The following is a 16,463-nucleotide window of genomic DNA, read 5'->3' as shown; positions in this document are numbered from 1 at the left end:
CAAGCTCCGTACGGAGCTTGAGGGCCCGTGTTTCTGGTGAGCCTGCAGGCTCGCCAGAAACAGCAGTTATGAAGCAGCAATCTAAAGACCGCTGCTCCATAACCCTGTCCGCCTGCTCTGATGAGGCGGACAGGAATCGCCAGAATTCAACCTGATCGTGTACGATAGGGTTGATTGACACCCCCTGCTGGCGGCCGATTGGCCGCGAGTCTGCAGGGTGAAGCGTTGCACCAGCAGCTCACAAGAGCTGCTGGTGCAATGCTGAATATGGAGAGCGTATTGCTCTCCCCATTCAGCGATGTCTGTCAGACCTGATCCGCACTGTCGGATCAGGTCCGACAGACATTTCATAAATAGGCCTCTTTATCTCCACTCCTCCATCTAACAGAGTGCGCTTTATCTCCACTCCTCTATCTAACAGAGCGTGCTTTATCTCCGCTCCTCCATGTAACAGAGCACGCTGTATCTCCGCTCCTCCATCTAACAGAGCGCGCTTTATCTCCACTCCTCCATCTAACAAAGTGTGCTTTATCTCGGCTCCTCCATCTAACAGACCGCACTTTATCTCCACTCCTCCATCTTACAAAGCGCACTTTATCTCTGCTCCTCCATCTTACAGAGCGTGCTTTATCTCCACTCCTCTATCTAACAGAGCGAGCATTATCTCCGCTCCTCCATCTAATAGAGCGCGCTTTATCTCCGCTCCTCCATCTAACAGAGCGTGCTTTATCTCCGCTCCTCCATCTAACAGAGCGCGCTTTATCTCCGCTCCTCCATCTAACAGAGCGCGCTTTATCTACATTGGTCCATCTAACAGATCGCGCTTTATCTCCGCTCCTCCATCTAAAAGAGCGTGATTTATCTCCACTCCTCTATCTAACAGAACGCGCTTTATCTCTGCTCCTCCATCTAACAGAGCGCGCTTTATCCCCGCTCCTCCATCTAACAGAGAACGCTTTATCTCCGCTCCTCCATCTAGAAGAACGCGCTTTATCTCCGCTCCTCCATCTAAAAGAACACGCTTTATCTCCGCTCCTCCATCTAACAGAACGTGCTTTATCTCCGCTCCTCCATCTAACATAGTGCACTTTATCTCCGCTCCTCCATCTAAAAGAGTGTGCTTTATCTGCATTGCTCCATTTAACAGAGTGCGCTTTATCTGCATTGCTCCATCTAATAGAGCACACTTTATATACGCTTCTCTATCTAACAGAGCACACTTTATATACGCTTCTCTATCTAACAGAGTGCACTTTATCTCTGCTCCTCCATCTAACAGAGTGCACTTTATCTCTGCTCCTCCATCTAACAGAGCGCGCTTTATCTCTGCTCCTCCATCTAACAGAGTGCTTTTAATCTACATTGCTTTATCTAACAGAGCATACTTAGGGGCCCATTTAACAAGCTCCGTAGGGAGCTTGTGGGCCAGTGTTTCTGGCGAGTCTTCAGACTCGCCAGAAACACCAGTTATGAAGCAGCGGTCTAAAGACCGCTGCTCCATAACCCTGTCCGCCTGCCGCAATTCAACCCGATCGAGTACGATCGGGTTGATTGACAGCTCCCTGCGATTCAGCAGGGGGCGGCGTTGCACCAGCAGCTCTTGTGAGCTGCTGGTGCAATGCTGAATACGGAGAGCATATTGCTCTCCGTATTCAGCGAGGTCTGGCAGACCTGATCCGCACTGTCAGATCAGGTCCGCCAGACCTTGTTAAATATAGCCCATAATCTACACTGCTCCTTCTAAAAGAGTGCGCTTTTTCTCCACTGCTCCTTCTAAAAGAGTGCACTTTTTCTCCGCTGCTCCATCACCCAGGCACACGGAGTCGTATCCAGCTGTAACATTTTCTGGACCCATTCATCTCTCTGAGCTCCATTAACAAATTCCTGCAGAGAAAGCTGGCCTGAAAAAGAGAGAGAGCACGCTTAAGGCAAGTAACCCAGTTACATGTGCAGTGCCAGCTGCTTGTTCAATGCCCTGCGCCCAGATTTACCCATCTGGTCACATACACATTTTACATTATTAATGTTCTGTACAAAATGACCAAGGGTGGCTCAAAACAGAGCAGTTTTGTATTGAATATTATAGTATTTCTGGTAACTGTTACTTTTTATTTATACACAAATTAGAGTTTAACATTTAAAAGATTTAGTACAAAACACCAATGTGTGAGCACACGTGCACCATCCTGGCGCTATCACCCATTCTTAAAGTAAAAAGGCTGTGGGTTTTATGCACTTTGTTATGATCAAAGAAATAGTAGGCAGTTATAAAGTTAGCTATATATGTTCAGCAACTACCTGTTATAAGGTGACTAGCAACATATTCTGCCAGAGCTGTGCAAGTACCTGGATACAGCCCTACATATCACCCAGAACAGGGAAGTGAGGGGTGTTTATGGGCAGTGTCCCAGCAGTATATGGTGGGCACAGTAAGAAGGGTAGATTGGGGTGTGGCATGAGGGCAGAGCTGGGCAGTGCCCTAAGGGGGTAAAGCTGCAAGAGAGACAGTGTGCAGGCAGGAGGGACAGTGCGTAGGCAGGAGAGACAATGCGCAGGCTAGAAAGGACAGTGTCCAGGCAGGAGGAACAGTTTGTAGGCAAGAGGGACAGTGCCCAGGCAAGAAGGGACAGTGCGCAAGCATGAGGGACAGTGGGCAGGCAAGAAGGGACAGTGCACAGGCAGGAGGGACAGAGCACAGGCAGGAGAGACAGTGCAGGCAGGAAGGACAGTGCTCAGACAGGAGGGACAGTGTGCATGTAAGAAGGACAGTGTGCATGTAAGAAGGACAGTGTGCAGGCAGGAGGGCAGTGCACAGAAGGCACAAACAGTGTGCAGACAAGAGGGACAGTGAGTGCGCAGACAGGAGGGACAGTGTGCAGGCAAGACAGACAGTGCACAGGCAGAAGAGACAGTGCTCAGATGGGAGGGATAGTGCACAGACAGGAGGGACAGGGCACAGACAGGAGGTACAGTGCACAGGCAAGAGGGAAAGTGCACAAGCAGGAGGGACAAAGCTCAGGCAAGAGGGACAGTGCACAGGCAGAAGAGAAAGATGTTTAAATTACAAAGTCTTACACATCCTGAGGCAGGGACTATCATCTCCTAAAATTTTACTAAGGCTTTTAGCTTTTTGGATTCATCATCATCATCTTTATAAAATGGCCCTTCATGTGTTCTAAAAGGTGTGTGCCTGGCTTCTCAGTATTCAGTATCAGTTAAATCATAAATTACAAATACAAATTTCACCCCTACCATGTCAAAATGTAACCATGGGTGTCCATCCTCAGGTCCAAAGGCAACCATTCAACCCTTCATTGGTTTTAATTTGCTTTCATTAACCAGAGAGTATAGATTATATACATATAAATACAGTGTGTGTGTATTTAAGTGTGTGTGTAAAACAATATTAATTGTGAGGGGGTGAAAGTCTTGGTGAGTTCCCCACACTTTTGTTTGTAGGACTTGACCCTGCTGTAATATAATTAACAGTTTGTAAATGCCCAGAGTTGAAAGGCTTTTATTTTGATTTATTTAAATTATATTTAAGTTAGGTGGGGTTAGGGTTAGACTTAGGTTTAGGGGTTAATAACTTTATTATAGTGGTGGCGACGTTGGGGGCGGCAGATTAGGGGTTAATAAATGTAGTTAGGTTGCGGCGACATTGGAGGCAGCAGATTAGGGGTTAATAATATAATGTAGGTGTCGGCAATGTCGGGGGCGGCAGATTAGGGGTTAATACGTGTAAGATTAGGGGTGTTTAGACTCGGGGTTCATGTTAGGGTGTTAGGCGTAAACATAACTTTTATTTCCCCATAGGAATCAATGGGACTGCGTTAGGAGCTTTAAGCTGCTTTTTTGCAGGTGTTAGACTTTTTTTCAGCCGGCTCTCCCCCATTGTTTCCTATGGGGAAATCGTGCATGAGCACGTTTAGCCAGCTCACCGCTAACGTAAGCAGCGCTGGTATTGAGGTGAGATGTGGAGCAAAATTTAGCTCTTTGCTCACTTTTTTGCGGTTAACGCCGGGTTTGTAAAAACCCGTAATACCAGCGCTGTCTATAAGTGAGCGGTGAGCATAAACTGCTCGTTAGCACCGCACATCTTCTAACGCAAAACTCGTAATCTAGGCTTATGCATTTGTAATGGCTGGTTATTTATTGCGTGCCTGCAAACGTGCAAATTTGCCCGTTTGCGAGTGCGCAATAAATTAGCACTCCACTTGTAATCTGTCCCTTAGTCTGTATTCACTAAGGTAAGATAACTCTGATGCACGCTCAGCTATTTAGTTACTATGTGTGACATAATATAATTATATTTAAGATCTTCCCAAAGTGAAAATAGCTCTCTATATACCCCAAGCATTACTGTGGTCACCTGCGCAGGGCCATCTCACTTGTTAATGAATGTATCCCAGGCTTGAAGGTCTCACGATGCTGCACTTATTATTATCTAGTACTGGTGCCTGGCTCACTGCGGAATAACCGTATTGATTTATGCAGTGTCAGCTGCATGAATTCTATGTTCTATCTGGTTATGTATTGGTATTTCCTCTTTATCATGAATCAGTGTCATTATGTTGTGCTGCTTGTGTACCCAGCGCTATGTATAATTACAGTTATTGCTTGTGGTTTTGTGTCGCACAGGGCAGTTACTGGTCACTAAGCTTAGGGAGTTTTGTCAAAACCATCTCAGGGGCATTAGGAAGTCAGTATGTCCTCACACTTTATGGACCAAAACATTAGTCGGTAAGTTCCATGAGGCCAAATTATTCTGTGTGAGAACAAAAGTGATGTTATTCCCATTAACCCTCCATATACCAGATAAGTCCCTCCCAGCACACTCACCATCTCCGTTTTCATCCACAAGTTGGAAGATTCTGTCACAAACCTCCTCAGTGCTCAGTAACTGGGAGTCTTCACCCCTTTTCCAGTTCTTTTTGATGGTAAAAATGGACTGGAAAATAAATTAAAAATATAAGTGGCACATCCTCTGCAACCCCAGATCAAAATATCTCAAACATCCTCAAAACTGCAGCCCCCGACCAAAATATCTCACATATGCACAAAACTGCAGCCCCCGACCAAAATATCTCACATATGCACAAAACTGCAGCCCCTGACCAAAATATCTCACACATGCACAAACTGCAACACCCAACCAAAATATCTCACACATGCACAAAACTGCAGCCCCCAGCCAAAATTTCACTAACGCACAAAACTGCAGCCCCGACCAAAAAATCTCACACAAAACTGTAGCCCCCGACCAAAATATCTCACACAAAACTGTAGCCCCTGACCAAAATATCTCACACATGTTCAAACCTGCAGACCCTATGTTTTTTCTTAGTTTTTTTTTTTTTTTTTTAAACAAATAGAATATAAAATTTATGGGAACTAACACTATACATAGTTTTTTTCAGTTTTTTGTGTATTTGTACTAAACTAATGTGGGCTGTGTAGTGTGTATAGTGTCTGACACTGCTAGTGGGCTGTTTAGTGTGTGTAGTGTCTGACACTGCTAGTGGGCTGTGCAGTGTGTGAGTGTAGTGTCTGACACTGCTAGTGGGCTTTGTAGTGTGTGTGTGTGTAGTGTCTGACACTGCAAGTGGGCTGTGTAGTGTGTATGTGTGTGTGTGTGTAGTGTCTGATACTGCTACTGGGCTGTATATTATGTGTGTGTGTGTGTAGTGTCTGACACTGCTAGTGGGCTGTGTAGTGTGTTAGTGTGTGTAGTGTCGGACACTGCTAGTGGTTTGTGTAGTGTGTGTGTGTGTGTAGTGTCTGACACTGCTATGTGTCTGTGTAGTGTGTGTGTGTGTGCAGTGTCTGACACTGCTAATGGGCTGTGTAGTGTGTGTGTAGTGTCTGACACTGCTAGTGGGCTGCGTAGTGTGTGTGTGTAGTGTCTGACACTGCTAGTGGGCTGTGTAGTCTGTAGTTCCTGACATTGCTAGTGGGCTGTGTAATGTGTAGTGTATGACACTGCTAGGGGGCTGTGTAGTGTGTGTGTGTAGTGTCTGACAGTGCTTGTGGGCTGTGTAGTGTGTGTAGTGTCTGACGCTGATAGTGGCCTTTGTAGTGTGTATGTGTGTGTAGTGTGTGACACTGCTAGTGGGCTGTGTAGTATGTGTGTAGTGTCTGACAGGGGCGAAACTACAGGGGGTGCAGAGGTTGCAATTGCGACTAGGCCCCCAAGGGTGGGGGCCCAGCTTAAAAAACAAATAAATTATTTATTTATTTATTTTTAATAAAAAACGTTGAACTGCCACTGCCTGCACTGATATCATGTGAGTGTGACATGATGCTTTACTAGTGTCTCTGACTACAGGGGTTAGTGTTTCTGTTTTACCCACTGGAGTTTATGTGTGTGTGTGTGTATGTATGTGACTGTGTGTGTATTTATGCATGTATGTGTGTGTGTGTATGTTTGTGGAACCAGCAAATTACAGACCTTGTTACTACAGCATGGGGGGCGGGGGGTAAACAGTGTCACTATACAGTACCACTATATACAGTACGGGGGGGCTGTACTATGTCACAGACTACTGTGGTGACTTTATAAAGTACTTGTCAGGGTTTTTACCCTGCTTTGTTTGCCATGTGCTGCTGGCAGCCATTTACGCACCTTTTCTTGCTGAATCTGGTGCATAGTGTGTGATGCTGCTCATTTCCTGCACGTCCTCTTATGGCCAGACTGGTGTACATCATCCGTGTGAGACAGGTTGCAGTCTTAGAATTGTGATGTCATCACTTATTATTTTAAGGGCCTCTGTTCAGTATGCTTTGCCCTTGTGTTGTCTCAGACCTGTTTGTGAGAGCTCCTGTGTATTACCTGGCTGTCTGCCGTCCCTCCTGGTTCCTGATCCCTGGCTTGTTCCTGACTCTGCTGTTCTCCTTGTTCCTGATTCCGGCTTGTCTGACTATTCGCTTTGGCTCCTGACACGGCTCGTCTGATTACCAGCTCTGGTTTTGATTCCTGGCTTGTTATTTGACTTGTGGACTTTTTATAATTTTTTGCTATTAATAAAGGTGTGATTATTTTTGCACTTCTCACCTAAGTCTGATTCCTGGCACCCTGACATTACGCAAGGGCCATGAATCCTGATGGTGCTAATAATCCACCTTTACCTACCATCATTTCCATGATGGATGAACAGGATCCCCATTTGGATCAATTTGCACTAACCCTGCAAGCCCTGCTGACTCGCTCTCCACATTTGGACCAAAGTATCCCGCAAGTTGTGGCTGCTCCTGTTTCCGCTGCTGCACCTAGTCCTACCAGGAGCATGTCCATTTCTGCACCTCTACCTCAGCGATATGGAGGTGATCCTATTCTGTGCAGAGGGTTTTTGAACCAGGTGGGCCTTTACTTTGAGATGTTACCTCAGGTGTTTCCCACTGACAGAGCCAAGGTGGGATTTTCTTCTTAGATTCTTGTACCTGGGCCCTGTGGTTTCTAGTTACGCCTCTGGTGTCTGACACTGCTAGTGGGCTGTGTAGTGTGTGTGTGTAGTGTCTGATACTGCTAGTGTGTTGTGTAGTCTGTGTGTGTAGTGTCTGACACTGCTAGTGGTCTGTGTTGTGTGTGTGTAGTGTCTGACGCTGCTATTGGGCTGTGTAGTGTGTGTGTGTGTAGTGTCTGACACATCTAGTGGGCTGTGTAGTGTGTGTGTAGTGTCTGACACTGCTAGTGAAGAGGATGCTCCGTGCCGGAAGTCTTCAGGATGGACCTGCTCCGCGCCGCCAGGATGAAGATAGAAGATCCCGCCGGGATGAAGATAGAAGTTGCCGCTTGGATTAAGATAGAAGATGCCGTCTGGATGGATGAAGACCTCGCCGCCTGGACGAAGACCTCTCACGGTCTGGTTGTCCGGACTTCAGGAACTGTAAGTGGATCTTCGGGGGTTAGTGTTGGGATTTTTTAAACTTTTTTGGGTGTTTTTTTTTTTTTAGTTTAGGGTTTGGGCTTTTCAGGGCACGCAAAAGAGCTGAATGCCCTTGTAAGGGCAATGCCCATACAAATGCCCTTTTCAGGGCAATGGGTAGCTTAGGTTTTTGTTAGAGTTAGGTTTATTATTTTGGGGGGTTGGTTGGGAGGTGGGTTTTACTGTTGGGGGGTCTTTGTGGATTTTTTTTACAGGTAAAAGAGCTGATTTCTTTGGGGCAATGCCCCACAAAAGGCCCTTTTAAGGGCTATTGGTAGTTTATTGTAGGCTAGGTTTTTTTTTTTATTTTGGGTGGGCTTTTTTATTTTTATAGGGTTATTAGATTAGACGTAATTCTTTTTTATTTTTGATAATTTTGTTTGTTATTTTCGTAATTTAGTATTTTTTATTTTTTTGTAATTAGATACTTTGTAATTTTATAGTAGTGTTAGGATTTTTTTAATGTGTATTTTAGTTTTCTTTATCTGGTAGTTAGTTAAATTTTAATTTAATAGTTACATTACTTTAATTGTTAGTTTAAACTTTTTTTTTTAATTTGACAGGTAAGTTTTAATTTCATTTAAGATAGGGAAATTGTAATTTTATTATAAAGTTAGGGGAGGCGTTAGGTTTAGGGGTTAATAGTTTAATTTAGTATATTTTGTTGTGGGGGGCTTGCGGTTTAGGGGTTAATTGGTTTATTATAGTGTCGGTGGTGTCGGAGAGCGGCGGAATAGGGCTTAATAACTTTAGTATAGTGGGGGCAATGTGTGCTGATTAGGGGTTAATAATATTTAAATAGTGTTTGCGATGCGGGAGGACCTCGGTTTAGGGGTTAATAGGTAGTTTATTGGTGTTCTTTGTAACAGTTTAGTTATGAGTTTTATGTAACAGTTTTGTAGTGTAAAACTCATAACTACTGCTCTCAGATGGCGGTACGGATCTTGTCATTATAGGGCGGAACACAAGCTTTTTAGCCTCACCGCAAAACTTGTAATGGCAGCGCTATGGAAGTCCCATGAAAAAACTTAATTTTTACGAGTGCAGTACTGACATTGCGTTACAGGCTAAAAGGCTTGCGGTACAGCTATACCGACAAGATTCATAATGGCTGCTTTGCTGTTTTAATGCTGAAATTACCATTTTTTCAGCGTTAAAAGACGAACCCACAACTCGTAATTTACCTGATTGAAAGTAATGAAGCTCTCTGGGATACAAAATTTCCCATAGGAGAGAGAATAACTGGAGAACCCCAGGGGCTGATATAAAGGCTCAGTTTGCATCAATTCCAAATAAAACTAAAATGTTTTACTACAATTTAACTCGCCTTTGTTTATATTTTAGTATATATTACTTTTCTGTTAGTTAAATTACATGTATTGTTTGGTGACCAATCCTGTGTCCTCGGTCCTTTATGAAGTCTGAACTACAATTTCTCTCCAAGCTGGAGAATATTTGAATATCAGGGCCAGTGAGAGAGAAAGCTTACTATGGGCCTGTTATTCAAAACCTCGCCGGTCAGGTGAGATATTCTAAGCAGTTTCGTTGGTATGGCGAGGCCCTTAAAAAAAAACAATTAGAAACACAAATTTTATCTTGAAGAAATGTTTATGTTGCTCTGTAGTGTTCTTTATGTGAAACAGAGACTCCTACATTACAATACAAGGTCTAAAAAAAATCCCAGAATTATGTGAGATTTCTTTTTTGAATATCAGGCCCTATAGCATAGGAAAGAGGGAAGAGAAGAAACCACATCTCACAAACTCTTGAAAAGAAGGAGAGAATATTATTATAAATAGATAAAGATGAAAATACAACAATATACTCTACATACATTAACTAGCTTAAGGGGGCTGGTCAGGGAACCAAGCTATCTGTGAGGGGTACATGAGGTGTAATAATAGTGGCCCTCGCCAATTGGGTACATTCAAACTATTTTTCTCTCAGTATGAAGGGAGATCCAGTAGCTGCCAAGTCGGATTTCGGCAAGCAGAGATTTGCATCATAAAAGGGACACATCTACTTGCTATTGGTATCTCGGGTCTGGTCCTAAATAATAATCTCTCTATATAATGAGCGCTACAATAGTAAAAACACGTATGTGTAGCAATAAAATCCGGTTCCATGATACCACATACATTTGTGACCCTACTTTTATGCTTGATCTGAAAATTTCTGAAGTAATATGCAAGATTGTTACAATTTACAAAGTGACTGAAATGTGTGTGTACTTTATTCCTAATTGTAGTCAAACTTCAGTGTTGTAAAAGGTAATAACACACACACACACATACTCTCATACAACACACACACACACACACTCTCTCTCATACAACACACACACACACCTTACATACTCTCATACAACACACGCACACCACACATAGGGGCCTATTTATCAAAGGTCTTGCAGACCTGATCTGACAGTGCGGTTCAGGTCCGCAAGACCTCGCTGAATGCGGAGAGCAATACGCTCTCCGTATTCAGCATTGCACCAGCAGCTCACAAGAGCTGCTGGTGCAACGCTGCCCCCTGCAGACTCGCGGCCAATCGCCGGGAGGTGTCAATCAACCCGATCGTACTCGATCGGGTTGATTTCCAGCGATTCCTGTCCACCTCATCAGAGCAGACAGACAGGGTTATGGAGCAGCGGTCTTTAGACCGCTTCTTCATAACTGCTGTTTCTGGCGAGTCTGAAGACTCGCCAGAAACAGGGGCCCACAAGCTCCACCCATACTCTCATACAACACACACACCTTACATACTCTCATACAACACACACACACACACTCTCATACAACACACACACCACACATACTCTCATATAACACACACACACACCACACATACTCTCATACAACACACACACAGACCACACATACTCTCATACAACACACACCACACACGCTCTCTCATACAACACACACACACCACACATACTCTCATATAACACACACACCATACATACTCTCATACAATACACACACACACACACCACACATACTCTCAAACACACACACACCACACATACTCTCATATAACACACACACCTTACATACTCTCATACAACACATACACACACCACATATTTCTCATACAATACACACACACACCACACATACTCTGATACAATACACACCACACACACTCTCTCATACAACACACACACACCACACATACTGTCATATAACACACAGACCTTACATACTCTCATACAATACACACACACCACACATACTCTCATATAACACACACACCATACATACTCTCATACAATACACACACCACACATACTCTCATACAACACACACACACCACACATACTCTCATACAATACACACACCACACATACTCTCATAAAACACACACACCACACATACTCTCATACAATACACATACACACCACACATACTCTCATACAACACACACACACCACACGTACTCTCATACAATACACACCACACATACTCTCATATAACAAAGACACCATACATACTCTCATACAATACACACACACCACACATACTCTCATACAATACACACACCACACATACTCTAATATAACACACACACCATACATACTCTCATACAATACACACACACACCACATACTCTCATATAACACACACACCACACACACTCTCTCATACAATACACACATACCACACATACTCTCATACAATACACACACACACCACACATACTCTCATATTACTCACACACCACACATACTCTCATACAATACACACACACACACCACATATAACACACACTCTACACATTGGGGCCGTTTATCAAGGGCCGAATGGACCCTGATGCCCCTGTTTCCGCACGAGCCCCCAGTCTCGCCGGAAACATAAGCTAAGAAGCAGCGGTCTTAAGACCTCTGCTCTGAGGCTGCGGACATCAATCCGCCCGATCCTATACGATCGGGTTGATTGACACCCTATGCTAGCGGAATCTGCAGGAGGCGGCATTGCACAAGCAGTTCACCAGAACTGCTTGTGCAATGTTAAATGCCGACAGCGTATGTCGGCATTCAGCGATGTTTGGCGGACATGATACACTACAGCATATCATGTCCACCAGGCATTGGTAAATCGGCCCCATTCTCTCATATAACAAACAGACACACAGCACACACTCTCATACAACACACAGTCTCCTACAACACACACACAAGTCACGACCCAGTAAACATGGTGTTGCGACCCACTAATGGGTCCTGACCAGTGGTTTGAAGAACCCTGTTCTAATGGATTGGAATTCATTTTTACACAGAAATCCTGATGGACGGTAATGAAAGCCATTATGTGCTCATGTGACCTGGGGTCAGATACTGCTCTTTTTACCTGTATGATTTCTCTCAGTTCCTTTTTATCCACACAGCCGTTCCCATCTCTATCGTATATTTTAAAGCTCCAGCGCAATTTATATTCCAGCTTCCCACGAAGGACAAGATTCAGGGCAGCCACATACTCCAAGAAGTCAATGGTGTTATCCTGCAAATTATACACATCCTATTATCTTAACACATGTATGAGGACATATAATATATTTATAATACCCTGGAAGTGCTGCTGTATACAATATAACTCGAATTAATATCACTCTCAGCCTATTGGACTCCCAGAATGCATTGCTATCAAATATAACTTTTATTAAGACAATTAAAAATTGGTAACAACCAAAACTATTAAATATCCCTAAAGTCCTCAAATAATTATATGGAGACTGCAAGATAGCTGTGTAAAACTAAACAGTATTAATTTACACTATTAATGAGCAGCCCTTACTGAGATATGTTGCATATGAAGTTAATACCCTGCAGTTTAATTTTAATATCAATATAGACTGAAAAATATCTGGGGGGGTTTCTACAGAATGTCATGACAATCTCACAAGATAAAACTGAATCAATAAATTCCTCTGGCATGGATGCAATCATAACTCCCATGTAAATCATTATGCTGTGATCTACATTACTGGATTGACCTCATTATCTTGCAGTAAAAACTACAACTATCCCTATGAAAGTAACAGGATTTTGTTTTGTTCCTGATTGCTGTCACATAATCTCAACAAAAGTAATGCAGGGAAAGGGTTAAGTGAGATACATTTCCCTTGCTGTGTGGGATGATATTAATGCAGGGAAAGGGTTAAGTGAGATACAGTTCTCTTGCTGTATGTGATGATAGTGATGCAGTGAAAGGGTTAAGTGAGATACAGTTCTCTTGCTGTATGTGATGATAGTGATGCAGTGAAAGGGTTAAGTGAGATACAGTTCTCTTGCTGTGTGTGATGATAGTGAATAGTGATGCAGGGAAAGGGTTAAGTAAAATACAGTTCCCTTGCTGTGTGTAATGATAGTAATGCAGGGAAAGGGTTAAGTGAGATACAGTTTTCTTGCTGTATGTGATGATAGTAATGCAGGGAAAGGGTTAAGTGAGATACAGTTCCCTTGCTCTGTGTGATGATGGTGATGCAGGGAAAGGGTTAAGTCAGTGAGATTACAGTTCCTTTGCTGTGTGTGATGATAGTAATGCAGGGAAAGGTTCTCTTGCTGTGTGTGTGATGATAGTGATGCAGTTAAAGGGTTAAGTGGGGTTCTCTTGCTATGTGTGTTGATAGTAATGCAGGTAAAAGGTTAAGTGGGGTTCTCCTGCTGTGTGTGATGATAGTGATGCAGAGAAAGGGTTAAGTGAGATTATTTTGCTGTGTGTGATGATAGTGATGCAGGTAAAGGGTTACGTTCTCTTGCTGTGGGTGATGATAGTAATACTGCAGTGAAGTTGGTTTCATATTGGAGATTCGACAGACATTCACCTCTTCAAATAGCAATAACTTTTGAAAGAATCATGTCACAACTATAATGATTGTATATTCTTGGTCGTGGGGGGATGGAGAATGTTGCACACCCTGAAAGTTGCACACCCTTTATTTTTTAGAAATTTCATTTTCAAAATTTGAAATTTTAATCTTCTCTCAATTTAAAAACTGCAATAACTCGTGAAATAATCATCTCACTAGTAACATGATAGTGTATTCTTGATCGTGGGTGGATGGGTAACGTTGCACACCCTTTAGTTTTTCGAAATCTCATTTTCAAAATTTGAAATTTACATTTTTCTCTAAATTTAAAAACTGCAATAACTCTTGAAATAATCATCTCACTACTAAAATGATTGTATGTTCTTGATCGTGGGGGGATGGGGAATATTGCACACCCTTTAGTTTTTTGAAATTTACATTTTTCTCTAAATTTAAAAACTGCAATAACTCTTGAAATAATCATCTCACTACTAACAGTGATAGTAATGCAGGGAAAGGGTTAAGTTCTGCTGTGGGTGAGTTATTCTTTAGGATTTGCTTATACAGCACAATAACTGTTGGAAATAGGAAATAAACGCCCAAATAAATCAGCTGTTAGTACCATGTGACACAGCATTATAACAGACTGTGGGTCTCTGTGTGCCAGTGGGTGGTCAGATATAGGGAGGGAGCAGTGCAGCCGGGCGTGGGCATCTGCCACAGTAGCACAAGTACGTTTTGTTGTTTTACAAAATATTCTCACTCCATATGAATTATTATACACTAATGGTTTCCTTTATACAGCTGAAAGAGTTCTCTACCTGCAGAAAAATAGAGCACAGAACATAACACATACTGGCACTAGTAGGGGGTTGGGATATTGACATATTCACCAATATTCACCAATAAGGCCAAACATAAGCGACCAGTGGGTATGTTACTGGTTAAAGGCGACAGCAACATAGTAACTTTCCTATTGGGTGGTGGGAGAGAGATTTGTATCTGAAAAAAATGGTTTTACTCATTAATCCCCCCACCCATAATTAGCATTTCAAGATCTAACTTCTGCTTTGTGTTTACAAAGAGAAAACGTGTGTGCCCCGCACACTGACACAGCCCCTCTCACACCCCGTGCACCGACACAGCCCCTCTCACACCCCGCACACTGACACAGCCCCTCTCACACTCCTGCGCACTTACACATCCCCTCTCATACCCCGCGCACTGACACAGCCCCTCTCACACCCCGTGCACCGACACAGCCCCTCTCACACCCCGCACATTGACACAGCCCCTCTCACACCCCGCGCACTGACACAGCCCCTCTCACACTCCTGCGCACTTACACATTCCCTCTCACACCCCGCACACTGACACAGCCCCTCTCACACCCCGTGCACCGACACAGCCCCTCTCACACCCCGTGCACCGACACAGCCCCTCTCACACCCCGTGCACCGACACAGCCCCTCTCACACTCCTGCGCACTTACACATCTCCTCTCACACCCCGCGCATTGACACAGCCCCTCTCACACTCCTGTGCACATACACAGCCCCTCTCACACTCCTGCACACTTACACAGCCCCTCTCACACACCCCCTCACTTACACATCCCCTCTCACACCCCGCACACTGACACAGCCCCTCTCACACTCCTGCGCACTTACACAGCCCCTCTCACACTCCTCCGCACTTACACAGCCCCTCTCACACACACCCTCACTTACACATACCCTCTCACACCCCGCGCACTGACACAGCCCCTCTCACACCCCGCGCACTGACACAGCCCCTCTCACACTCCTGCGCACTTACACAGCCCCTCTCACACACCCCGCACACTGACACAGCCCCTCTCACACTCCTGTGCACATACACAGCCCCTCTCACACTCCTGCACACTTACACAGCCCCTCTCACACACCCCCTCACTTACACATCCCCTCTCACACCCCGCACACTGACACAGCCCCTCTCACACTCCTGCGCACTTACACAGCCCCTCTCACACTCCTCCGCACTTACACAGCCCCTCTCACACACACCCTCACTTACACATACCCTCTCACACCCCGCGCACTGACACAGCCCCTCTCACACCCCGTGCACCGACACAGCCCCTCTCACACCCCGTGCACCGACACAGCCCCTCTCACACCCCGCACACTGACACAGCCCCTCTCACACTCCTGCGCACTTACACATCTCCTCTCACACCCCGCGCATTGACACAGCCCCTCTCACACTCCTGTGCACATACACAGCCCCTCTCACACTCCTGCACACTTACACAGCCCCTCTCACACACCCCCTCACTTACACATCCCCTCTCACACCCCGCACACTGACACAGCCCCTCTCACACTCCTGCGCACTTACACAGCCCCTCTCACACTCCTCCGCACTTACACAGCCCCTCTCACACACACCCTCACTTACACATACCCTCTCACACCCCGCGCACTGACACAGCCCCTCTCACACCCCGCGCACTGACACAGCCCCTCTCACACTCCTGCGCACTTACACAGCCCTCTCACACACCCCGCACACTGACACAGCCCCCCTCACACCCCGCGCACTGACACAGCCCATCTTACACACCGCGCACTGACATAGCCCCTCTCACACACCTGCGCATTTACACAGCCCCTCTCACACCCCGCGCACTGACACAGCCCATCTTACACCCCGCGCACTGACATAGCTCCTCTCACACTCCTG

General features: G+C 44.8%; 1 protein-coding gene across 1 annotated transcript in view; it reads right to left on the bottom strand.

Annotated features, from left to right (window-relative positions):
- Nucleotides 1-1,727: 1,727 nt before the first annotated feature.
- LOC128635823 (guanylyl cyclase-activating protein 2-like) overlaps nucleotides 1,728-16,463 on the bottom strand; it is a 30,817-nt gene continuing 16,081 nt past the window's right edge. The window contains exons 2-4 of the mRNA XM_053688932.1: nucleotides 12,278-12,427; nucleotides 4,843-4,951; nucleotides 1,728-1,901 (exon numbers count right to left, since the gene is read on the bottom strand). Of these exons, the coding sequence (XP_053544907.1) occupies nucleotides 1,774-1,901; nucleotides 4,843-4,951; nucleotides 12,278-12,427 (387 nt within the window). The 3' untranslated portion in view covers nucleotides 1,728-1,773. The remainder of the gene's footprint in view (nucleotides 1,902-4,842; nucleotides 4,952-12,277; nucleotides 12,428-16,463) is intronic.

The sequence above is a fragment of the Bombina bombina genome, chromosome 7 (genome assembly GCF_027579735.1).
Source record: "Bombina bombina isolate aBomBom1 chromosome 7, aBomBom1.pri, whole genome shotgun sequence".
NCBI lineage: Eukaryota > Metazoa > Chordata > Amphibia > Anura > Bombinatoridae > Bombina > Bombina bombina.
The sequence above is the reverse complement of the archived record's forward strand: the minus strand, read 5'-3'. Positions and strand labels throughout refer to the sequence as shown.